The sequence below is a fragment of the Phyllostomus hastatus genome, unplaced genomic scaffold (assembly GCF_019186645.2).
Source record: "Phyllostomus hastatus isolate PE091 unplaced genomic scaffold, TTU_PhHast_1.1 phas_scaffold_93, whole genome shotgun sequence".
NCBI classification, from domain to species: Eukaryota; Metazoa; Chordata; class Mammalia; order Chiroptera; family Phyllostomidae; genus Phyllostomus; species Phyllostomus hastatus.
Genome location: NW_025334042.1, coordinates 5,883,692 through 5,910,304, shown reverse-complemented (window position 1 = coordinate 5,910,304; position 26,613 = coordinate 5,883,692). Strand labels below are relative to the sequence as shown.

At 43.3% G+C, this 26,613-nt stretch overlaps 1 protein-coding gene across 1 annotated transcript in view; it reads left to right on the top strand.

The window, feature by feature from the left end:
- Window positions 1-1,656, top strand: part of YEATS4 (YEATS domain containing 4) — a 32,471-nt gene extending 30,815 nt beyond the window's left edge. The window contains exon 7 of the mRNA XM_045829963.1: window positions 1,048-1,656. Coding sequence (XP_045685919.1) covers window positions 1,048-1,202 — 155 coding nt within the window. The 3' untranslated portion in view covers window positions 1,203-1,656. The remainder of the gene's footprint in view (window positions 1-1,047) is intronic.
- Window positions 1,657-26,613: the final 24,957 nt, after the last annotated feature.

Below are 26,613 nucleotides of genomic sequence, written 5' to 3'. Positions count from 1 at the left end.
TTTTATCCACTCATCTAAGGATGGACATTTGTGCTTTCATGATTGGTGATTGTAAATAACACTGCAGTGAACATGGGGGTGCTTATTTTTTTCGATAGTGTTTTGAGTTTCTTCGGATATATTCCCAGAAGTGGGATCGCTGGGTCAAAAGGCAGATCCATTTTTAATTTTTTGAGGTATCTTCATACTGCTTCCCATAGTGGCTGCAGCAGTCTGCATTCCCACGAACAGTGCACTAGGGTTCCCTTTTCTCCACATTGTCGCCAGCACTTGTTTGTTGATTTATTGATGATAGCCATTCTGGCAGGTGTTTTTATCACATAGATTGCCTCTTCTTTTCTGTGGGGGAGGGGAATGAAGAGGGCCCATGTGACATGATCTCATTGGTGTTGACCAGAACATTCCAGACGTTGGTTGAGATGACATTTCTGGTGAAGGTTGACACTGCAATTAGGTCATGGGGCTTTTAGCACAAGTGATGCCCTTTGGAGCCTGTGATTTTTCTCTTTAACACCCACAGATCAATATAAAAGTCAATAAAAAAATGAGCAAAGAGTATGATCAAGTAATTCACAGAAGGAAAATACAAATGGTGGTCCATAAACATGTGATGATGTGTGAACTTAGTAATCAGGGAAATGCAAGTTAACACAAGACCACTTCTCATTCATTGTAGAGACAACACTTAAAGATTTCTAATACACAAAAAGTGAAGGGAAATTGATACTCATACATTGTTGGCGTGCATTTAAGATTAACATCAATTTAATATTACCAGCACTTTAACCTATCATTTAACCAAATAATTGTACTGCTAAGAAACATTCTCATATATATAAGGATGTCCTTTGCTTGTTTGTAATAGTGAAAAACTGGAGATAAACTAAGCTATGTATACAATTTAATGTTGATTCTTGGAAAAGTTATTAACAGGAGTTACTTTTGAGGAAAACAGATTTTGGAGTGGGTGTTGGGGAAGATGGGCAAAGGGTTAACAAAACCTCTTCCCTTTCTGGATGAGAATCTGAACCTTGGTTAACTTTCTAGTTCTCTTCTGCAGACAACTTGACAAGAATAGTGCGTCAACCATGCCGCTAGGCAGCACTGCACCTGGGAGAGAACACCCCAGTTCCGGAAACTACTCTGTAGTGACAGAGAAGCACCAGTCCCTGGCAGGGAGTCACAGCTTTGGACTTTGCTGAATGCTGTGGCTCTGGTAACGGGTGTGTCTCTCAAAGAAACACTGGAAGCTATCTGTCCGTGTGAAGTTGTTACAAGAGACCCTGGTTCCTGTAGGGAACAAGGCCCAGCTCCCTTGAATCTACGTGGCACTGCAGAGGGGACGGCCACAGGGACTGCTAGGAGCCCTGATGGCCCTCTGTGCTGCCTGTGCTGCACCACAGGGAGCATCCACGTGCGGGCTGCAGCCGAGCTGTGAGTCGGTGTGCAATTAAACCTAAGAAGACCTCCCCCGTGGGGCATAATTGGAAGAACTTGCACGGCAAATGGGAAACAAATGTGTAAATTAAAAGATTAGTTTATACACACCCTCCATTTCAACCTGTAGAATCTTAAATTTTAAATATACCCTGCACCCTCCCTTCTTTTTTGTTGGTGTTAACATATTTCCTTCCTCCCAGTTCCAAATGTTCCTTTCCCCACTTCCAAGTAAGTTTACCTTCCTCTGAACTACCATTGCATCTTGCCTGCCTCTCTTTTGTGCTGTAGTTCACTCACCTGAAGAGGGACAAATAGAAGCCAAGATCTCCTGGGTCCAGCTGGGAACTATGATGTTAATCCTATATCCCTATTATCATTTTTCAGACTCTTCAGTCTTGGTGAAAGAGGGGGAGTTAGTTTAGCTTATCTTGATCATTTATATGTAAAGCACTGTGCATGTCTAGCATACAGGAAATGCTCAGTAAATGTTAGCTGGCGTTATACTGTTCTGTCTCTGAGCTTCCCCTACCTGCCCTGGGTCTATTCCACACTGAGGCGCTGTGACTCAGGTTGAGATCTTGACTTTTCCTCCATCTACCCTAGCCTTCCCAGGGCTAGGCACAGAGTCTTGCCCAGCAGCGTCCCAAGATATCACAAATAAGTACAAATAAATCAAAGGTGAAAACCTGCGGGATTTGGCCTGAAATAGGGGCATTCATGTGGGTCTATTTATGCTCGAGTTGTTCCTATACTGAAGACTTGAAGAGACCAGACACATTTATAGTAAGTTTCTATTGAGGTTTGATGACCAGAACTAAGCTATTTTCATATCTCTAAAAACAATCTAGCCCTGACCAGTGTGGCTCAGTTAGTTGGGCGTCATCCTACAAAGTGAAAGTTTGCCAGTTCGATTCCTGGTCAGGACACACACCCGGGTTCTGACCCCGGGTGGGTTCAGCCCCAGGTCTGAGCACATAGGAGAGGCAACTATCGATGCTTCTCTCTCATCAATGTTTCTGTCTCTCTATTTCTCCCTCCCTTCCCCTCTCTAAATTAATTAATTAAAAAACCCTCTAAAGTCCCAGGACGGCCCTGGCCAATCTTCTAGGATAGACATTTTCTGAAGAGAGCCAGGCAGTGCATGTTTGAGGCTTTGTGAGCTGCACATTCTCTGCCACTGTTCCTCAACTCCACTACTGTAGCCTGAAAGCAGCCATTCCTAAACAATGAGCACTGTGCTATGTATTTATTTAATAACACTGAAATTTGAATGTTATAATTTTCACATCACAAAATATTTCCCTCTGATTTTTTCAAACAATGAAAAATGTAAAAAGAAAATCCTTGGTTCACAGGCCACATACAGCCAGGTGGAGGGCCAGACACAGACCCAGGACCATATAGTTTGCTGACCCTTCTCAGGTTTCCCAGGCTAGTAATACACAAAGATCGGCGGCCTCAAGAGGGAGCTCTAGGTTTGCTCTGTGAATTCGGAGGAAAACCTGAGGGCCTGGGCCTTTGTAAACGTCCAGAGCTGACCGAGTTAGTCTAGGCTACTCTATTCAAAAGAGATTTGTAGAGGAATCTTAAAGCACAAACACCTGACATTTCTTCTATTTAATCTCATCAAGGCTGTTCCCTGATTGGCCACAAAAGCATTCAACCCTGAGAAATTTATGTCATAACCTCCTCAACTCATTGCAATTTGGTTTCTTCCTTCACTCTGACACCCACATCATCCGAGACCTTGGGGTGATGTCCAACTGGACAGTTTTCAGGGTTTATCTTATCTAACAAAAATGACCACTTTCTTTTTCTTGAAAATTTCTTTCTTCTCTTCATGCTTTTTTTTTCTTTCCCTCACTTGTCCTTTTGGCCAGTTTTTCTCAGTCTCTTTTAGGCTTTTATTTCCCTCTGTTTATCCTGTAAACTTTTTTTATTCTCTAGAGTTCTCGCTTGAATCAGCACTATTTTTTTTCTTACCCATGGTTTCAAAATTCTGTTTTCATTGCCCCAAGCCTAGATTTCCAGTCCAAAGTCCCATGCTGAACTTTGGACTCTATTCATTTACCTCCTTGACAATATATTTGGATGTGTACAAAACTTCAGTTATCATCTTCCATTTCCATCTCCCTGTCATGAATTCCTACCTTGGTAGACGGCATCAGCACCAATACAGTTTCCCATGTTGTCCCCCGTCACAGGGCTGAGTCCTGTGGCCCTTCCCCTGCCTGACCGGAGATGACTGGACTTGGGTGGATGCTTAGCCCAGTCTGGATCAGTTTATCTCCTGGGATTATATTCAGCCATTACTGGTGCTTGAACTAGGGCTGGTGCAGATATGTGCTTGGAGAAGAATAGAGAGTTGGTTTACAGAGATGCATTGAGGTTGATACCCAAAAAGAAGCAGAGTAACCTTCAGTACAGTAATTTTGACCCTACTTTCCCAATACCCCTCCTGTCTATGCCTTGTATGCAGGGCTGCCCATGTCCCCAAATCACCACCTTCTAGATATAAGATAGTTTGCCTCTACACTTCTGTACTGTAGTTCCTGTATTCCCTCTGTTGAATTGTCTAACATGAGTTTTGTGTTCTTGGCTAGACCCTTACTAATGTAAATATCTTTGTTAAAAAGCACCTAGAGATCTACATCATTTATTTATTTAAGGGCTGCCTATGTTTCAGTGCATGAATGTTCCATCATTTACTTAATTACTTAGCTATTGGTGAGGATTTAACTTGTTCCCGAGTTCTTTAGTGCTGTAATGAACATCTTTGCATATACATGTGTGACATCTATAGGACAAAGTAAAAATTGTCCTGTAGTAAAATGGTTAGAAATAATATTGCTGGGTCAAAAAAGAAGGTATGTATTTTTAAATTTTAATGATATTGCCAAATTTATGCTAAAAGTTTATATCAATTTATACTCAAAACCATATGTATTAGAGTGTCTGTTTCCCTACCCTCTGGCTAACTTTTTGACAATCTCATAGGTGAGAAATATTCCAATGTTTTCTTTAAACCATTACTGGGTTTTATTCTTAAAGATTTTATTTATTTATTTGTAGAGAGACGAAGGGAAGGAGAAAGAGAGAGAGAAACACCAGTGTGTGGCTGCCTCTTGTGCACCCCCTACTGGGGGCCTGGCCCGCAATCCAGGTATGTGCCCTGACTGGGAATAGAACCTCCAGCCCTTTGGTTTGCAGGCCAGCACTCAATCCACTGAGCCACACCAACCAGGGTTATTTCATTGGTTTCAGAATTTCTTTGAATTCTGAATGAGACTGAGTGTTTTTCATACACCTACTGGCAATTTTTTTTCTGTGAACTGTCATGTATCTGGTTTAATTTTTGCTTTTTTCACTTATTATAATGTGAAGATTGCCAAGAGAATGAATCTTGAAATTTCTTATCACACATACCCAAAAATTTTTTTGTAACTTTTTTTGTTAGGGTACAGTGACTAGACTTATAATCATTTTGCAGGGTACGCAAGTATTGAATCATTACTTAGTACACCCAAAGCTACTAAAATGTATGTCAATTATATCTCCATATGTGTGTGTTTGTGTGTGTGTAGCATTGTTGATGTAAGAAATGCCTAAACCTATTAAAAAATTGTATAGGAATTTATTTGAGCCAAAACTGATGATAATTGTAGGGAAGGAAAATCTCAAATGCCCTGGAAAATAAAAATTTTGCAGTTTCATTTAAGCATTTGAAATTAAGAAGGGAAAGTAAGATATGTTACTATTACAGAAGAGTTGGAGAAAGGTTGGGATTGGATTATAAGATCCCGTGCTTCATTAAAGGTAGGTCCACCTTCAAGCAGTACACTGGCATTTCAAAGGCATGTGGCCCTGGCTGTGCACTCACTTGGTTAGAGTATTGTCTGGATACACCAAGTTTGCAAGTTGGATCCCTGTTCAGGGCACATATGAGAATCAACCAATGACTGCATAAATAAGTGGAACAACAAATCAATCTCTCTCTCAAATCACCCGGATGCCCAAGAACAATGGACAGGGCTGGCTTAAAGATCTTCCACTAAAGAAGTTATAGGCCTGCCCTGGCAGGGGTGTCAGTTGACTGGAGCATCATCCCGAACACCGAAAGGTTGTAGATACAATTCCTGGGCAGAGCACATACCTAGGCTGGGGTTTCAATCATTGGTAGGGTCCCTTATGGGAGGTAACCAATCGATGTTTCTCACATTGATGTCTGTCTGTCTCCCGCTCTCTCTTTCTCTCTCCCTTTCTCTGTCTAAAGTCAATAAACAGCCCTGACTGGTGTGGCTCAGTTGGTTGGGTGTCTTCCCAGAAAGCAAAGGGTCACTGGTTCAGTTCCTGGTCGAAGCACAGGCCTGGGTTGCAGGTTCCGTCCCCAGTCTCTGCACTTAGGAGAGGCAACCAATCAATGTTTCTCTCTTGCATTGATATTTCTCTCCCCCTCTTTCTTTGTCCCTTCCCTTCTCTCTAAAAATAAATAAATAAAATCCTTAAAATCAATAAACATATCCTCAGGTGAGGAGTTTTAAAAGGTAAATAAATGAAGAACCGACTGTTAAGAGTACGGGCTCTGGAGTTGGACCCTCTGGTTCGAAGCGCGGCTCCATAGTCTACTGGCTTTGTACCTAGCACCTAGTAAGTACTCAGTGAGTATGTTATTTTTAAACAGCTTCACTGCAATATGATTTGCATATTGTTATGGGATTAATAGTGTCACCCCCAAATTTCATATATTGAAGTCCTAACTCTTGCTACTTCAGACTGGAACTGTATTTAAAGATAAGGCCTTTAAAGATATAATTAAATTAAAAGTAGGTGATTAGGGTGGACCCTAATGCAATCTGACTGGTGTCCTTATAAGAAGAAGATGCTCGGACACACACCTGTAGAGAGGGAAGGTGATGAGATCACGGGGAAGACGACCGTCTCTAACGTAAGCCCAGGACAAGGGCCGGGCAGCCGCTCCCTGAGAGCCCGCATGGGGGACGCCCATGCTGACATCTTGACCTCAGACTTTCACCCTCCAGAACCTGAGAGAACGCATTTCTGTAGTTCAAGCCCCCCTGTAGCCTGTGGTGCTTGGTTGTCTCCATTTTACATTTTACCTTGTGTTGATCTATCTGTTAAAGCTTCTTATTTTGAGTCCAATTGACTGCCCTGTGATGTCTACACAGTAACATGTTCCTGTTACAATTTGTGTGTAATACAAGGTACACAGAAATTATTGTGTGTACTGCAGACTTAGTTGAAATGGGATTGAAATATTCCATCCAAATGGCCATTATAATAATAAGTTAAGAAGTGATCACTTTGTCTTTGCAATCGACAAGAAGAAAGATTGACAAAAGAGACTATGAGAGAGAACACTTTTTGAGTTGCAGGAGGCTAGAGACAGGCCAAGAGGGATTCCAGTGGAGCTGCTAATGAGAAACCTTTTCCCCACAGAGAGACCTGAGCTGAGGAGCTGCTCCCCCAGAGCTGGTCAGGCACATCTGAGAGCTAATCAGCACATTCCATCAGGTGCATGCTGGGGCCACACCTAGCCTCGGAGCATCCAAACTGCCCAAGGCCGGAGGCTGCACAGAGATGGGGCTTTGTGCCATGATTGGCCCTTTTGTTGAGAAGATCCATTTAGTTGAAATCTATCTAGGGCATTATGTCAAAACTGCAAATGAAGAAGTGTTTGCTTTTCTCACCTACATGAATTGGCCCCACTGCTAACCTGACCAGTAACTATCAACTGAAACCACGTATAGCTGTACATTCACATGCATCGTAACCACGTGTTTGAGGGAATAGTTATTCAGGGCCTGGTGCGAGCCAGGGAGTATTCTAGGCACTGGGAATATATCCATGAATAAACAAGGGTCCCTGCACTTGTGGAGCTAGCATTCTAAAAGAGAGTCAGAAAAGAAACACTAAACATAATAAATAAGTTAAGGAAAATGTTAAATTGGAATGAATTAAATGAAGGAAATTAAAGAGGGTAAGAAGGATTGGATTGTTGAAGGTAAGCATAGACAAGGTTGCAATTTTGTGTTTTGCTTTTTTTAAAAAGCCACTTTGTTGAGGTATGACTGACATATGACAAGCTGTATATATTTAATGTCTGCAACTTGATGATTTTGGAGATGCATATATATCAGTAAGACCATCACCACTGTCTGTGCCATAAACACTTTCCTTTCCTTTCCTTTCCTTTCCTTTCCTTTCCTTTCCTTTCCTTTCCTTTCCTTTCCTTTCCTTTCCTTTCCTTTCCTGATCCTTTTCTTGTAGTGGGGCTGCAATTTGAAATAGGGTAATTTATGGAGGTGTGATTGAGAAAGTGGCATTAGAGCAAGACATGAAGGAGGGGATGGAGTTAGTTCATGGTTATTGCTGAAAAGAGTGGTCCATGCAAAAGGAACAGCCAGGGTAAACTCCCTGGAGCAAAAGCAGGCCTGGTGTGCTTGAGGACCATCTGAGAGGCCAGCGTGGCTCAAGCCGAGTAAGCAAGAGGAGGCAGCAGAAGATGAGGCCAGGTGGATAACAGGGAGCCAAGCCACGCAGAATCTTGGTGACACTTGCAAGGACTTTAGTTGTTATTCCAAGTGAAGTATGAAACTCGAAAAGCAACATGATTTGACAAGTTTGGAAAAGATCCCTCTGGCTGGACTGCAGGGGAGCAAGGACAGAGCAGGAACATTGCTCAGGAGCCTATTTCAGAATCCCAACCAGAGATAATGGTGGTTGGAACCAGGAGCTGTGGGCATGCTATGTTTGTGCAACTGGAGATTTATTTATTGAGCAAACATGTTTAGGCACGTGCAATGTGCAGGGATATGGTGGTGGCTGCCTAGTGACATCCCTCCCCTATTACTATAAACAATTGATGGTAATGGCTGACATGAGTGGGGGGTTTGCTGCAAAAGCGGTCAGCTCTGTGCTCAAAACATGTTCTCTCAGTGATCCTGGACCTACCTCAAAGCTCAGATGCCACTATTATCCCCACTGAAAGGTGAGGAAAGTAAAAAATGGAGCGGGTTAGCCCTGACCAGCATAACTCAGTTGGTTGGGTGTCATCTGCAAAGTGAGGGGTCGCTGGTTTGATTCCCGGTCAGGGCACATGCCTGGGTTTCAGTTTTGGTCTTTGGTCGAGGCACGTAGGAGATAACTGATCGATGTTTCTCTTTCACATAGATGTTTCTTTCACTCTCTTTCTTCCTCCCTTCCCCTGTCTCTAAAAAAACAAATAAACAAATAAATAAAATGGAGAGGCTTAGTGCGTAGCCCAACCTTGCACTATCAGGCAAAGTCATATTCAAGTGCACAGGGTTGGCTCCGCAGTGCTTCCCTTAAAAATAGCAGGTGTGGCAGGGGTTATAATAGGATGCTATGGGAGTGTGGGAGGGGGAGGTAACACTGGAGCTGAAACTTGACAGGAGTTCGCCCCCCAGAAGGTCGGGTATAGGTACAGAAGAAAGCAGGGGTGGAAGGGGAGTGCTCGGGTACGGGAAGGACCTGTGCAAAGACAGACCTAGAAGTGAGAAAGCAGGACCTTGGAAAGTCTAAAAAAAATAAAATAAAACAACCCCCTACAATGTTGTTGGATCCCCAAGTGTGAGAAATGGTGACTGTGGTGATTTAGAATGTACTAGAAAAGACTCAGAGAATAGAACTTTAAGTTACAAATCTATGGATCAATAATCTACTAACTACATATTTGTCTTTAAAATTTTCTTCCTGAGATCTCATGTTTCAAATACATGAATGGAAAAAGAGTGGATCTTGGAGTCAGAAAAGCAACGGCAGCCCAAGAAGTAGCTTGCTGTGGGGAGGCCAAAGGCCCCCAATTCCCATCACTCCTTCGATCTGGTCCAGAGAAATGTGCTCCGCAGAGCAATGAGCTAGCTATGCAAACACTTCTTCAAAGCAAGTCCCCTGCCCACATGTCATCAGACGCTGGCCTCCGTTACTGACAAGCCTGATTCCTGCTCTGCCATTGCTTAGCTTTGCAATAATATAGGAGTTATTTCACATCTATGAAATTCATTTACCAACTCTAAAATTGGCATGCTGTGAGGATGAGTGTGAGGCTCATCACCACACTCAACTGAGTTAATGCATACAAATTGCTTATTTTGTAGTTTCTATTCATTTGCAAAACTCAGATATCTAAACAACAATGGCATGTTCTGACAAGGAGTACATTTTTTATTATCCCACAAATTGGACAAATGATTAAGTAGAATGGGAATAGAAAAAAGATTCAAATGTTTGCGTTCCATAAATTCTATCTACTTCTGTCCAAAACTTTGTATTTAATTTACTTCAAAATAAGGTGGGAATTTCTTGGCATATGATGTCTGGGAGTAAGAGAATGCACTGACTTCTTAACCAGATAATCCCCTGCTTCCAGTGCAGGAGCTCACTGGACCCACTGAGAAGTATGTAGACTTTAAAAAATATTTTAAAGTTTTTATTTATTGACTTTGAGAGATTCAACCTGTTGTTCCACTTATTTATGCATTCATTGGTGGTTCTTGTATTTGCTTGGATCAGGGATCGAACTGATAGCCTTGGTGTATTGGGACTATGCTCTAACCAACTGAATGAACTACTCAGCCAGACCAGTGCCTAGACTTTGAAGCCAGACTGATTTGGGATTAACCAGGGTGATGTAGCTGATTGCCCATCAGTGGCATTGGGAATGAATTTGTACTGCCTTGCACTTACATGGCTCTCTTTCTCAGGGGAAATGTTGCCATAAATGGTTTTGTGAGATATCAACAACTAGGCAAGGAAGAAAGTCTTCTACAAAGCATTGTAGTCACAGGGAGGGAAGACCTCGGGAAATCCCACCCACATTCTTGTGGGATGCAGACAGGTGTCCACAGAGCAGAGCAGTCTGAGCCAGGGAGTCACACGCGGTGCTGGACTGCACTCACTGTCCGAGGAGCAGGACTTCGCCCTGGGAGCCAGGGACCCAGAAGGCGGTAAGGGGGAAACACGCAAACTTGGTTCCTTTGTCGGCCTTTGTACCCCTGTCTTCCAGTGTTCCTAACCTAAGTTGTTAAGTCGGCAAAGGTCCGTGATTCCAAACCTACATTTAGTGTCACAAAGGGGAGCTAGTTAATGGGCCTAGTGACAGTGACAATTTCAAAGCCAGCATGGACCTCAAAATGGGAGAGATGTGGCCTCAATGCTTGGTAAAAAGTGGTACAGCTCTGAAACCCAGGACCATGTTGGGGGGGGGGGTGGGGGCAGACAGGAGAGCAGGTGTGCGGGGAGGTGACCACATGTGGGAGGGATTCTGAGGCAAAAGGTGTCTGAAAAGAAGCCGCCCAGGGGGCCAGGCGGAACAGCGGCCCTTCTTTAGATGTCATGTGCGTCACTGCCTGAAGGTGGCATCGCTCACTCTGAAGGATTCCTGCGAAGATTAAGAAGCCTTGAAATACATTTGTGGAAGGTCAGTTCACATCTGTTTTCTATTTGTCACGTTCTGTCAGCACTTCTGTGAGAACACAGCCATTACACCAGCCTCGGGAGCCAGAGGCAGCCGGAGCCTCCAGGCCTGGCTCCTCCCGGGCCCTCAGTCCCACCTCAGGGGAAGGAGAGTGGACAACGCAGTTGCACCCCAGCTTCAATTCTGTTTCTGTCGCCCCCACAAACTCTCACAGGTACACAGTGCTTCAAAGGGCAAACAGGTAGGAGGGATTTGACCTGGTTAATAAGACGTTCTCTCGCCCATAAAATAGCAACGATAAACAACTTAGAGTCTTTTCAGCCGTCTGATGTGTTTAATATGTTATCTAACAAGCAATAAAAAGAAAGAGAAGTTCTCCTGACTCTTACATGGACAGTCCTCTAGCTGGGGAACTGGAGCTTGCCCAAGAGGCATGCTGCAAAGCGGGGGGCCTGGGGAAAGACCCAGAGCTCAGAAACAACACAGTGACCTAGTGATGTTCATCAGAACGAAGATTTCCAAACGCACTTATCAGTCTGTGGAGGCACTTATCACAGTGAGGAAACATTTCCATTGATTTGGTTCAAAGTGCAGCCCAAGGCACACAGTGAGTCACATCCCCTGTCTACCTCCCTGCGATCTTCCCGCCAGCACTGGGTGACCTGGGCCGGCGTCACCAGGGTCTGGACTGGAACTCACAGGGCATCTCTGACTCCACTTTCCACTTAGGTCAGTGTGTAAGAACCGACCTCCAGGCTTAATTTCGATGATAAGAATGCCTTGGATGAAGATGGATGGCGAGGGCTAGATTATCAATATCCTGGCTGAATAACTTTCGAGCTTCTGAGCAGACTAGAGAGAACGACCAACCAGTAATGCATGATGGCTGCGTGGGTGGGACTAAACCCCCTGCGACTGTAAATCCTTTGCTCTTCAAGTCTAATCATTTCTGTTCTCTACTAGTAATTCTGTGATGTTTTAAAGCTAGCTTTAAAATGGAGAAATATTGATTTTTTTGATTACTATCCATGTGATATGTTTCTAAGACTGTTTGTTTATTAGTGTTTCTGTAAAAACAACAGCAGCCACTTGTTATTGTGGAAACAGTCCCAGTGGAAATCAGCAGGAGTTCTTTTGATGTTGGCATTTTTGTTGCATGCCTCTCCAGCAATGCTTGACTTAATATTTTTATTAAAAAAAAGCAATGAAGGATTTTGAAGCCAGATGTCCTTTTAAAAAAAAAAACAACGACAACAAACTGCTGATGGGGAATTTTTTCTCATGTAGAAAGAGATTTCAGTTAAGATGATCAAATGAAATCAGTTATACTTAAACTTTCTGGCTTTTTAAAAAAATTCTTAGTCAAATAAAGATGTGTACTCTAGAAAGAAATCAAAGGTCATTCTCCCGATAAGGAAAGATTCTGGGGAATGTCTTGCATTCGGACAGGCGCCTGAGCAGTGGCTCCAGCCTTGGCAGGTGGCTCTGCCGGTTAAGTCAGGTTCAGAGGACAGAAAAGCTCCAAAACCAAAGCAGGTTTTGGACTGCAGAACCATGCTTGCAGTTTGCCTAAGGTGCTCTTAGCTCGTTTTGTGATCTGTACCAAACCTTGATTGCCAGCTCTGTCTCTCTTTCCCCAGTGTCAGTAATAAGTAACTGCTCGTCTAGAACACCTGTCAACAAAGCGAGGTATGTGTTGGAGGGAGTCCACAACCAAGACTTAGAGCAACTTCGTTCGGCCCCGCTCCCCATACTTCTCTTGGTAGCGTCCATCCCTGTGTAATAGTTCACTCTCTTTTATCTGTTTAATGTCAAAGCAAAATGTACATCATCTAAATACGTTTGGGCTAACCCTTCAGCCTTGCTACCTTACCACCATTCTAATTGCCAAGGTTGTAAATATAGCTGACTGACGTTTCACTTTCCATCATTTCTCTTATTCATCTCTCTGAGCATTCTTCCTTTAGTGCCCAATTTAAATGTCACATCCTCTGAGGCCTCATGTTCCCATTCGCAGTCACCGCTCCCCAAGGAAATTCTCCTTCACTTTGCATGCACCTCCACTGTGCTCATCGTCCTTTATAGTCACATGTTCATGTGTCATTCTCACCATCCGAGTGTGAACTCCATCAGCGCAGGGGCTGTGCCACATCCATCTTTATATGATGGCACCTGGCTCATTGTCTGCCAATGTAGAAGGATTTTCTCAATGTTTGTTGATTGAAAGGGTGCCACGTGCTGGGCACTCTGATAGAATAAGAGATTGGGAAAGGAGTCTGTGCCTACTCTTAAGGAGCATGCCATAGGGTGGGGCCAGCAAGGACCCAGCCATAAATACAACATAAGAATGCATGTGCAGGTGGCATTATCAATGAAACATTTGGGATGGGCCCTGAAGGATGCTGGGAGGAACTTGCAAACAGTGGATCAGCAAAGGGAGAAAGCATGTGGTAACTTTAAGTTGTCTGGTAAATCTGAACTTGCCCAGGTGACATTAGGTAAGTGTCAAGAAGCAGTGGAAGATGAGTTTGGAAACCTGGATGAGCCTAGATGACTGAAGGTCATAGGTTGTTAATTTCCTTCTTCAAATGATGAAGAACTACTAGAAGTCTCTGCTGCACCAAGAATGTTGTGGGTAGATGGACAGACATCGCTTTTAGAATTAAATGTAACTGGATTGTTGAGAAGGACATGGCGGGAATCTTGACTAAATTGCATGTGGAGCAGTAGAAAGACAGGATCACAGCAGTGTTTTAGAAGGTGGTTTCACCAGGGTGCGAGGAATGAGATTTGGACGAGGGGCAGGAGGCACGAGGGCTAGTGTGGGGGGGGCCAGGAGTTCTGAGGGCCTGAAGACGTGCTTCATAGGTCCAAGGAAGGAGGTAAAGCGATTTGCAGCCTGAAGCACTGTGAGAATCACTGTCATCAACAATTAACTAGTTTGAGAGAGCTGGGTTGGCCAGGAGGAGGGGCGAGAGGCAAGATGAGGAGCTGCATTTCAGATGTATGAAATCTCAGGTGCTAGGAACACATCCTGGAGGATATTTCCAACAGATCACTGGAAATATGTAAAAACAAGATGCAGAAGTGGCAGAGACATTTGGTTCTTCTTCACATAAAGGGATAGATGACAAAAGCCACATGACTTTATGAGCCCATGGAAATGAGTGGGCCCTAGATAGAAAATTCCAGAACCAAAACTTGGGGAAAGCTTTCACCTAGGGGGCAGGAAGAAAAAAGCCAGCAAAACTGGCATTAGGGATCCAAGAGGGCCAGGAACAAAAGGTGCTGGAGAGATGATAGAGAGATGCAGAAAGTTCAAGGACATTGAGGGTGGAGCAAATGTGTGTATCTCATAACTGGAGAATCACTGGTGACAAGAGGGCACTTCCTGTTGAAAGATCAGGACATAACCAAAAATGTATCAGGGAACTGCAAACTTAAATGCTTACAAGGACGGGACAAGTAACACGTGGGCACAGTGGGTCAGAGGACACTGGGATGACCAGGTGATCACACTCCACCCACCAAGAGTGGCTGTGCCCCAACCATTGCTGCCACGTGGAAAGCGCGGCCTAGCTCTCTGAGCTTTATGGAGACCAGCTGAAATCCTTATTTTTAAGTGAAACTTCCTAACTTAAAAACACTGCAAGAATCAAGTAAAACAATCTTATAGGCTGTGTCTGGTATTTGAGGCACCATGTCCAGCAACCTCTGCTAGGTGTGAAGCCATGGAGGATAGAACAGGAATCTTCTGAGACTGAAGGGAGTGCAAGGGTAGCCAGTCTGATGGGTGTTTTAGAGACTGAAGTGCTGGCAGGTGTCAAAGGGAAGATTAGATATTCTAGGGGGTAGAGCTTCAAGGTGGGGGGCAGAAGGCATGAGATTTTTAGGAAGAAGAGACATCTTTTCCTTTCAGATGAGAGGGATGGTGAGAAATGGAAAGGTGTCAAATATTGGCTACGGGGGTTGAGGTGAGTGAGGGAAAATTAAGGACTATGAACTTAATGTCATCAATGAACTCTAAGAAGAAGGTCTTGAGATTACATGCTGAGGACGAGGGAGGCAAAGGCTGCACTGGGGCCGTGGGAGGCCGGGCAGTGTTTGCAACAGTCCCCAGGGTCAGATTTAATCAGTGACAAATCCAACAAATAAAGACCTGGTTAATATTGACAGAAAACATCTATTGGGACTTTCCATTTAACCAATATTTTTACGTGGCTTCTGCGTTCTGAGCACTGAGCTAAACCCTGGGGATTTCCAGTCAAGTTAAGGAGCTAGATGAAGAAATAAGTAAATATCACAAACCAGTAAATGTTCTAAAAGGGGTATAAACAGGGTCCTATTGAGAAAAGGGAGACACACCCTGGAAGTCTTTCTGAGGAGGGGGCATTTAAGACTGTGGTTGGAAGGTCAGTTGTAGTTACTGTAAAGAAAGTGGGGACAAGTCAGAAGAGGCAATACATACACAACACCACAGGCCACAACCAGCATGGCCCATTCTTGGAATTGCAGTTCATTCTGAGTGTCTGAAGGGGAGTGCCCTTGGCGCTCAGGAGATGAAGTTGAAGAGTTAACATGGGGAAGCATGAGTGGTCATAGACTTTGGGTGTGCCCTGTGGACAAGGAAAAGCCACAGAGGAATTTCAAGCATGACAGTGACATCATCACCTTGTTTGTTAGAAAGAGCACACTGACTGGAAACAAGATCAAGGAGGAGGCCAATTTTCCCGTGCAGTTTTGTACCTAGGCACAGATGATACGTCTTGATTGTTTTAATCTAATTATGGCAATCCCAATCTCTTTACCCACTGATTGATCTAGGGTTGGAGCATGCAACCCACTTTAGGCCAATGGGGTATGAAAGGACATCTGCAAGGAGCTTCTGGGAAAGAGTTCTCTAATAAAGAAGAAATACTCGAGACACAAACTTCTATTGTTCCTTTCCTTCCTCTCTTTCTGCTTGTTGCTCTGTGAGGAGGTAATGTTTGGAGCTGTAGCAATCATTTTGAGGTTATGAGGCAGTAAGTCTAGGATGAAAGCCACCACGCTGAAAATGGCAGAGCGGAAGACAGACCCTGGGTTCTTGGTGTTGGAGGAAGTCACTGAGAGCGTGTGACTACCAGCTGACCCTCAAGCTGGACCCAAGCACTTGGAGGCTCCTCCCCCTTCCTGTCCTTGGAATGTACATTCTGCCCACTGTTTCCATTGCCAGAGCCCTTTCAAGGATACAACCTTGAGAGAGTAATGTGTGGTTAGTTGAGACTGTCTGGACTATGTATGTGACTGAACCTCCTTAAAGCCTCTATGTCAGCTTTTAAGATTCTGGCATTCTGGTGGATGCGACAATCTACTCATCCTGCAGCGGCCATAGAACATCCTCATATGTGGGTTCCCTTGCTTCTTGAGCCCGCCACCTACCTATCTGGAGGGCCAGCCTCACCCTTCAATCTCTCCTTTCCCTCCCTGTAAGGGGCTGCTTTTGGGTTTCACCCACATTGCCAACCAATGCCTGGTGACACTGTTCTGTTTCCAATACCACTCTGGGGTGGCCTGTCCTGAACTTCACCAAGACAATCATGACTAACTGGATTTTTTGTTAATTGCCACACTGCCTTACAGTGGCCACCGCAGTAGAAAGTTTATAGAGCAAGAGTTCCTAAATGGCTGGAGGGACCATACTCACGCGGAATGCTCTTTCTGTGCTCAGGAGACTAGATGCAAACGCTGGTTAATCTTTCTCATCTCTCACCAGTCTTTATCCTTCTCTTCCTCACGTCTCACCTGGAGTAGGGAAGCTGCCTTACTCCTCCTTGTGCTTGTCTTTGTAGTTTTACTCCAAACAGAATTCGTTTCTCTCATTTGAAATCCCAGTGTCTCAGCATTTATTATGTTAAATTATAGTTAATTAGGAGGCCAGGGGTCTTATTTTCTTTATCTGTGTGCCCTTGACACAAAGCCTGACAAATATTTGATGCTCAAAAAACGTGTTTTAAGTGGTATTTTTAGATAGGGGGCCTGGATAACAATGCAAAGAATATTGGACCTATTTTGTATATGTCCCAAGATTTGCCTTGCTAGCCTCCAAGCTGCTTGCTAAATGGAGAGAGCCCTGGTGGTGTTTCCATGCCCTGGTGTGAGGACCCTGTCAGGCCTGGCCTCTGTCGCCCACATGTAGTGGGAGCTGCAGTGCAGCCTAGAGTGTGAGGCCAGCTCAACCTGACTCACTGAGTTTGTCTCCTCCCCCCACTTGCAGGCAGCACTGTGGCTGCCTGGAGAGGGCCTGCATTACAAGCCCAGGCATGCAAGGGAGTCGTCCCCCTGTGGGGTGTCTAGTTTGGCCAAAGAGAGACAGAAGGTGAAAAGGAACCTGCACGTTAAATCCTCCCCTCCCTCCCTGATGGACCACTCTGTGCATATGATTTCATGTGGCCTGACCCAGAGACTCGGTTTTCTCATGATGCCGTAGCCAGTCCTCGTATGCACCGCTTTGTGTTCGCTATTTCTCCACCCTTACCGGCTTTCTTTTTACTCACTCTTGCTGCCCTGGAATTGTATCTCTTTCTTTCCAGTAATATTAGCATATACCCCCGCCTCAACCTTTGTGTTCTAGGCTAAGACCAAGAACACAGCTATGATTCAAAATCGACTTTCTCATTGAATATTTGTGATGACACCTCAGTTTACATTTTTCCTCAAACATGGCAGCCAGGGATGCCAAAACAGCACAGGACTTTTGAAAGCTCTTTTTGTTTAAGTAAACCATTACTCATGAGTAGCCTTTCTTAAAAATCAGTCTGTCCATTTTTAAATGTTCTAAAGGAGGTGAAACAAGGTCTCAAAGGCAGTAAATTAACTCCTAGGATAAGCAAATATTTAATTGTCCTTGAGTGTGAATACTTAGTTGCCAGTTTGAGCTTGATAAGGATTCCTTTAAAGTGATACTATTTCTCAAGTCATCAAGCCTGTGTTGACAAGTTTCTTGAAAGAGAGTTGGAAGAATAATGGAAAGATACATAATTAGCCTTTGCTTGATGTTTGGTTATCTTAGTGTCATCTAATATCAATAAAAGCTACAGCCAGTGATCAGAATATCTGAGTTATTTTCTTTTGGCAGATAGAGAACACTGTAGTATCTATTAAGCATTATTCTATTTATCACAGACATCTTTTTTGATGTAGTTAAATTTTTTTATATTGAATACATGTAGGAATTATATATAATTAATGGAAATGTCCTCAAGGAGGCCCTGACCAGGTAGTTAAGTTGGTAGAGCATTGTCCAGATACCCCAAGGTTGTGAGTTCAATCCCCAGTCAGGACACATAAAGGAACCAACCAATGAATGCACAAATAAATAGAACAACAAATCAGTGTTTCTCTCTCTCTTTCTCAAATCAATAAAAAAAAAACATTAACTTACATTAAAGATTTTAACCTACATAATCTTGCCCAAGATATAAGAAACAAAGTCAGAGCATTTTAGCATGTTGCTAAACTACCCAGAGTAGAAGCACATGGACAAACTGAAAAGAAAAAAAGGAATAAATACTGAGCCTGTTCTGGGAAGGAGCAGCAGGGGAGCTGTACAAATTGTAAGGGATCCATCAAGAAAAAAATTCAAATAAAGAGGTGAAGAAGAAGGAGGAGGAGGGAGGAGGAAGAAGAAGAAAAAGGAGGAGGAGGAAGAAGGAGGATGATGGGGGAGAAGGAGAAGGGGGAGGGGAGGAGGAAGAGGAGGAGAAGAAGAAAGAAAAGAGAATATAATAAATCTGGCAAGGATTACATTCTTGATAAATTTAATTTCAGATTATTCAACCATACTTTCTTGAAAATAGAAAAATCTTCAGAACTCTCCTGAATCCTAAGTGAGATTGGAACATAATATTGTAGCATTCATGTTGAAATATATACATGTTAAACACAGCCAACTCTCAACTGTCCTAATGAATAAGGGTACAGTGCACCCCAAATCAATCAACAAATGTTTGTTAAATGCTAATGATAAGGATTTTGCCTAGAGACCATGGTTCAGGTTCCTGCAACTATATTCCCTGACCAAACTGGAATTTGTCAGCATCAACTATGACCTGCTTCCTAACTGAGCTTTCCTGGTCACTGAGGCCTTCTGGAGATGAGAAGATAATAACGAATAGAGAATGAATGATAAGGGAGATAAGATGTTTTCAGAGGATAGTTTGAAGAGGACAGTGATCCATCTGTGGGGGCGGGCTGGGAGGGACTGGATGGAAGAAGGATTAGCCAAAGAACAAATGAGAGTGTGCGCATAACCCACAGACACCCATAGCAGTGTGGCATTGGCCAGAGAGGGAAGGGGGGCGGTGGGGGCTGGGTGGCTGTGGGCAAAGCCGGGGTGGGAATTGGGACATCTGTAATAGTGTTAACAATAAGAATAAAGGGAAAAAAATACACTGATCCAAACGTTGTCCCAAGAACAAGAGGAATAAGGAGAAGCCTTTGGATTTACTTAGAACAGCCGCTGGTGTTCTTTGTGAGAACAGTTTCAGACTCTCTCTTCTGGCCATAGGGGGATCACTGGAACTGGGATTAACTGTGAACAACTAGAAAACTGGACAAAATATATGAAACAAATATTTTCAGGTTTTAGACAAGTCCTGTGGGACTGATCTCTGAGAGAAGGTGGTCCTAGGGTCATCCTGGCTTTCTGCCTGAAGACTCACGCCTGCCACGAAGCAGGGGAGGGGACCCCATGTGACATGTAGTGGTCCTACTGAGTCCAGGAGATGAAGACAGGAGCTCAGAGAGCTGAAGGGTGGCGTCGCAGAGAGGAGGAAGGTACCTGAAAGAAGAGCCCCAGAAATACACATAGACTCCTTTTGAATTTTTGCTGCATGCAGTGAAACTCCACAGTGTGGACAGAGAGAGGCTGGGGAGCTGTGAACTGAACGGTTCCTGGTTTTACCCAGGGCTGAGATTGCTCAAGCTCTGACCTGCCCGAGAGCTATCCTTGTTGATAACTAGGAACCTTCTGTAGAGACCCTTGTCGATGTAAGAACATCCAAACCTGTAGAGAATGTTTATAAAAATTTATTTGAGCCCAACAGCGGATACACCTGGAAATGAGATCTCCACAGGCTGAGAATAATGCTTCTTAGAATAGCAGGTTGCAGTTTCTTTTACACATTTTACATTAAAGAGGGGACCACGAAATATTACATGAAGGTAGGAGAAGGCAAGGCAGGGATCAGATTACAGCATAGTGAAGATTTTGTTCTCTCTTGAGAGTGGCCTCTGAGGGGTCTGAAAAGAGTCATTTGAGAGGTATGTTAACCTGGAGGCACAGAAACAAAGGACAGGACTTGCTTAAGGCAAAGATAAACCTTCTGCTCCTGGGGTGTGACCACTCACCATGACCTGCCCAGTTAGGAATGTGTGATCAGATCGCCCAGTGATGTTACTTTCTGAGAACCCTTTTTCCATCCACACTCTAAAAGGGCCATGCTTTAGCAGTGTTGCTAAACTACTCCTAGAATAAAGGTTACTTTATGTCTGCCCTAAAAAGGCTTAAAACCAAGCTCGAAAGGATCAAGCACTTTTACTGCTTGACACAACAAAACATGGCAATCTTTAAAGGATGACAACAAAATCTAGACACTCAACAATTTAAAATCCACTGTATCTAGCATAAAATAATAACAACAACAATAACAACAACAACACTAAATATGTCAAGAAGCAGAAACATGACCTGTAGCCAGAAGAAAAATTACTCAAAGAAAACAGACCCAGAAATGTTAGAGATGGATAAAATCAGCAGATAAGAATGTTAAAGCAGCTGTAAGAACTATGCTTGACTAATTAAGTGAAAATATAAACAAAGTGAGGAGATAAATAGAAAATATTTTTAAAAAATAAAATTTCAGTGAAGTGGTGGAGAGGGACAGCAGACTGCAAAAAGGAAAGGGATGAGGAGGACAAAAAGAAGATAGTGGGCAAAGACTGTTTATTCAAAAAGTATGGCTGCAAAGAGGAAGGGGCAGCAAGAACTGTTAAAGGCTTGGGTTGTTTTTGCTATTAAGAGAATAAAAAAAGAAAAGCTAAAGGTGAAAGCTAGAGAGAAGAAGGCAGCTTAGAAAGAAAGATTTAATCCTTATTTATTATTTACTTGGTAGTCAAATGATCTTTAATTGAAATATTTTCCTTTGTAGTTTGTGTGTGTGTTTGATTTTTTAATATATATTTTATTGATTGTGCTATTACAGTTATCCCATTTTTTTCTCCCTGTTATTCCCCTCCACCCTGCACTTCCCCTCCCACCAGCATCCCCTCCCCTTAGTTCCTATCCATGGGTTGTACATATAAGTTCTTCGGATTCTCCATTTCCTACACCACTCTTAACCTCCCCCTGTCTGTTTTGTCCCTACCATTTATGTTTCTTATTTCCTGTACCTTTTCCCCCATTCTTGACCCTCTCCCACTCCCCACTGATAACCCTCCATGTGATCTCCATTTCTGTGATTCTGTTCCTGTTCTAGTTGTTTGTTTAGTTCATTTTTGTTTTTGTTTTTTTTTTTAGGTTCAGTTGTTGATAGTTGTGAGTTTGTTGTCATTTTCCTGTTCATATTTTTGATCAACTTCTTTTTCTTAGATAAATTCCTTTAATATTTCATATAATAAGGGTTTGGTGATAATAAACTCCTTTAACTTAACCTTATCTGAGAAGCACTTTATCTGCTTTTCCATTCTAAATGAAAGCTTTGCTGGATAGAGTAATCTTGGATGTAGGTTCTTACCTTTCATAACTTTGAATACTTTCCAGTTCCTTCTTGCCTGTAAGGTTTCTTTTGAGAAATCAGTTGACAAACTTATGGGAACTCCTTTGTAGGTAACTGTCAGTTTCTCTTGCCAATTTTAAGATTCTCTCCTTCTCTTTCATCTTGGGTAATGTAATTATGATGTGCCTTGGTGTGTTCCTCCTTGGGTCCAAATTCTTTGGGACTCTCTGAGCTTCCTGGACTTCCTGGAAGTCTATTTCCTTTGCCAGACAGGGGAGGTTCTCTTTCCTTATGTTTTCAAATAAATCTTCAATTTCTTGGCCTTCCTCTTCTCCTGGCACCCCTATGGTTCAACTATGGTTCAACAACTTTAAATGTTGGAACATTTAAAGTTGTCCTGGAGGTTCCTAAGCCTCTCCTCATTTTTTTGAATTCTTGTTTCTTCATTCTGTTCTGGTTGAATATTTATTTCTTCCTTCTGCTCCAAATCATTGATTTGAGTCCTGGTCTCCTTATCTTCACTGTTGGTTCCCTGTATATATTTACTTATTTCACTTTGCATAGCCTTCATTTCTTTCTCTATTTTTCTACCATACTCAACCATTTCTATGGGCATTCTTGTTACCAGTGTTTTGAACACTGCATCTGATAGGTTGCCTATTTCTTCATTGCTTAGTTCTATTTTTAGAGCTTTGATCTGTTCTTTCAATTGGGCCATATTTTTTGTCTCAGTGTATCCATAAGAGGTAAAGCCTTAGGTATTTGCCGAGCAGGGCAACCCAGGCTGCTGCATTATGGTGCTGTATGTGGGGAAGGCATCTGAGAGGGAACAATACCACTTGCTGGACTCTCAGCTGGTCTTCAGTTACTTCCCCCACTACCCACAAACAAATTTGGCCCTTCTGGTGCTGATTCCCAAGTGGGTGGGTTTGTGTGCATTCTAGGACTCTGTGAGTCTCTCCAATGAACTCTTCTGTAAGGTTGGGAGTTTATTCTGCTGTTGCAACCCCTACAGATTTTTTCAGTCAGTCGTTTTGAGGTTTTATTTCCCCGAGCTAGAACCCTGGGTTGCATGGTCTCACTTGCTTCCCAGTTGTTCCTCCCAGTGTATCTGCATGCAGATGTGAGACTGCCTGGTCCTCCAGCTACCACCTTGCCCTGATTCCTCTCTGCCCCAGCTGCCTCTCTCCTACCAGTCTGGATGAATGTTTCTTTAACTCCTCGGTTGTGAGACTTCCACACAGTTTGATTTTCTGGCAGCTCTGGTTATTTTTTGGTTTTAAATTTGTTGTTGTCCTTGTTTTGGTTGTGCAAGGAGGCACAGTGTGTCTACCTGCACCTCCATCATGGCTGGAAGTCCTCCCTTTGTAGTTCTTGACCAGCTGGGCATTCACTGTTGATGTCATCTATGATTTCATGAGGGTGGCGGCCATCAACATTGCAACCCACAGACTGGGAAGTCCCCAGGATCTCTGTAATGGTTCCAGAGTGTTCTCTAGTTGAAGATTGGTGGGGGCCACATTTGTTCTTTGAGGGCTTTGATGATCAGGGAAGAGGCAGAAGTCACTACCTCAACCTGGGCCCATCTGTTCTGAATGGTCAGTTTCACTGTCATCCTCAGACCCTTCCAATCACTGGTTGCTTTGGCAATGTCATCACCAACCTTTTTGGGGGACAGGCCCAGGGGGCTAATCTAGGGTTCCAATCTTGAGGACCAAGCCAGGCATGGCCCCATCTTCCCTACCAGTGTACCTTAGGTATATGATTTTGATCTCCTTCGGATTGAACTTCAGCTTCATGGTCGAGGTGAATGGTATCAGATGAACCTGGATTCAGATAACACACAAAAATTGTACCTTAGCCTCCTCTGAGACAAAAGCCTGAAGCGATCTGATTTATAGAAAGAGGAAGTTATATGAGGTTAATGGCTTTAGGAAGCTTTAGGAGAGAAAACTTCAATCTCTAAAGAGAAGATGAATGATTTCCCCCCTACACAATGGTAAGAAGATGAATATAAGATAGAGACAGAAAGTTCAAGGGAATTAAGGCCAGAGTGACTAATGGAGCTTCACCAAACAGGAGACAAATCTTTCACTCAGAGGCCACAGGACTGGGGAATCCAGTGAGAGAAAAGATGAGAAGAGGGAACCTGCACCAGTGACTGTGGGAAACAAGCCTCAGAGAAAATATGAACAATGAATGAAAGGATTGCAGAGATGTAACACCAATTATCCCAATTTCCCCCAACACAAGAATTGATTAGATTCCAGAATCAGTGAGAGGGAAATTATCAAATGCACATGAAGAGAGATTTGAGTTTAAGTATTCAAAGGAAAATGATTTTTCTTTTCATATTAGTATGCTAAACCCTAGTGAAAACATTCTGGGAATGGTGATGTTGAGGGGGTTAGAATTGAAAAGGAACTGTAGGCTGTATGGCATGGCGAGGTGAAAGGCAGGCCAGGAGTTAGAAGACAGAATATTGTGTCTGCTCTCTGACACTGACCATCACTGTGGGTTACTCATGTCACCTCACAGTGTCTGTCTCTGCATCTGTAAAATGGGCAAAATGCCCGCTATGCCTACTCTGGGAGAATTGCACAAATCAAATGAGGGTATACCCTCATATACATGAGAGTATATCAAATGAGTGTTTAGCTTTGTATGCTGCTAAATGCTGTAAAATGTGTTTTAGACCTTTTGTGGGCACTTAAAAATTTATTTATTTATTTATTTGTTTTTAGAGAAAGGGGGAGGGAGAAATAGAGGGAGAGAAACATTGGTGTGAAAAGACATATCAAAAATATATCAATCAGTTGTCTCTCACACACACTCAACTTGGGACTTGGCCTTCAACCCAGTCATGTGCCTTGACTGGGAATCAAAGAGGAACCTTTTGGTTCACATGCCAGCACTCAATCTACTGAGCCACACCAACCAAGGCAAAAATTTTGTGGGTGTTTACCCAGCCTACAATGACTAATTTTTCTGAGAGTTGCCTTCCTGTCCACTGGAATGACTCCACTCCCCCGATGTTTTACTATATCACTATAACCAACTGTGCACAATTGACTGCACCAGAATTGAACACAGGATTTTCAATGGGCCAATGAGATTTTCTCTCCTGAGAATTTATTTTAATTTTATTTTTTTATTAATTATGCTATTACAGTTGTCCCATTTCCCCCCTTCATTCCCCTCCACCCTGTACACCCTCTCCCACCCACATTCCCCCCCTTTAGTTCATGTCCATGTGTCATAAGTTCTTTAGCTTCTACATTTCCCATACTATTCTTACCCTCCCCCCGTCTATTTTCTCCCTGCCATCTATGCTACTTATTCTCTGCACCTTCACCCCCTCTCTCCTGTTCCTACTCCCCTGTTGCTAACACTCCATGTGACCTCTATTTCTGTGGTTCTGTTCCTGTTCTAGTTGTTTGCTTAGTTCATTTTTGTTTTTGTTTTTGTTTTTTTTAGGTGTGGTTGTTAATTATTGTGAGTTTGCTGTCATTTTACTGCACATGCTTTTGATCTTCTTTTTCTTAGATAAGTCCCTTTAACATTTCATATAATAAGGGCTTGGTGATGATGAACTCCTTTCACTTGACCTTATTTGAGAAGTGTTTTATCTGCCCTTCCATTCTAAATGAAAGCTTTGCTGGATAGAGCAATCTTGGATGTAGGTCCTTGCCTTTCATGACTTGGAATACTTCTGTTCAGCCCCTTCTTGCCTGCAAGGTCTCTTTTGAGAAATCAGCTGACAGTCTGATGGGAACTCCTTTGTAGGTTACTGCCTCCTTATCTCTTGCTGCTTCTAGGATTCTCTCCTTCATTTTTACCTTGGCTAATGCAATTATGATGTGTCTTGGTGTGTTCCTTCTTGGGTCCAACTTCTTTGGGACTCTCTGAGCTTCCTGGATTTCCTGGAAGCTCAGAGAGCTTCCTTTGCCAGATTGGGGAAGTTCTCCTTTATTATTTGTTCAAATAAGTTTTTCACTTGCTGCTCTTCCTCTTCCCCTTCTGGTACCCCTATAATTCAGATGTTGGAACTTTTAAAGATGTTCCAGAGGTTCCTAAGTCTCTCCTCCTTTTTTTTTTTAATTCTTGTTTCTTTTTTCTTTTCTCTTTGGTTGTTTCTTTCTTTCTTCCTTCCGTTCCACTCCATTGATTTGAATCCCAGTTTTCTTCCCATTACTATTGGTTCCTTATGCATTTTCCTTCATTTCACTTAGTGTAGCCTTCATTTTTTCATCTAATTTGTGACAAAATTCAACCAATTCTGTGAGCATCCTGATCACTAGTGCTTTGAACTGTGCATCTGAGAGGCTGGCTATCTATTAGTCGCTTAGTTGTATTTGCTGTGAAGCTTTGATCTGTTCTTCCATTTGGGCCATTTTTTTGTCTTGTCGCGCCTGTTACGTATGAGGGGTGGAGCGTGAGGTGTTCACCAGGGTGGGGCAACCCAGTCGCTGGGTTGTGACGCTGTATGTGGGGGCAGAGTCTGAGAGGGAACAATGGCGTTTGCTCTGCTCTCCATTGGATTTCAGTCCCTTCTGCTGCTTCCCCCAAGCAAACTGGGCCTTTCTGGAGCTGATTCCCGTGTGGGTGAGCTTGTGTATGTTCTAGGACCCTGTGGGTCTCTCCAACGAACTTTCCTGTGAGGCTGGGAGTTGCTCCAGCAACCTTATCCCCGACAAGTGTTTTCAATTTGTGTTTTGAGGCTTTATTTCCTGGTGCTGGGACCCTGGGTTGCGCAGTCTGTCTTGCTCCCTAGTTTCACCTGGTTTATCTGCACATGAATGTAGGATCACCTGGTCAGCCATCGCCCTGTGCGCTGTGCCCCGCTTCACAATCGCCACCTCGCTGGGTCTTCCGTTGCCGCCCTGAGCCCGTGGTTTGTTGGCTGCTGCGTTGCGCACCCAGTGCCGCGACCCCTCTCTGCCCCGCCACCAACCCTGC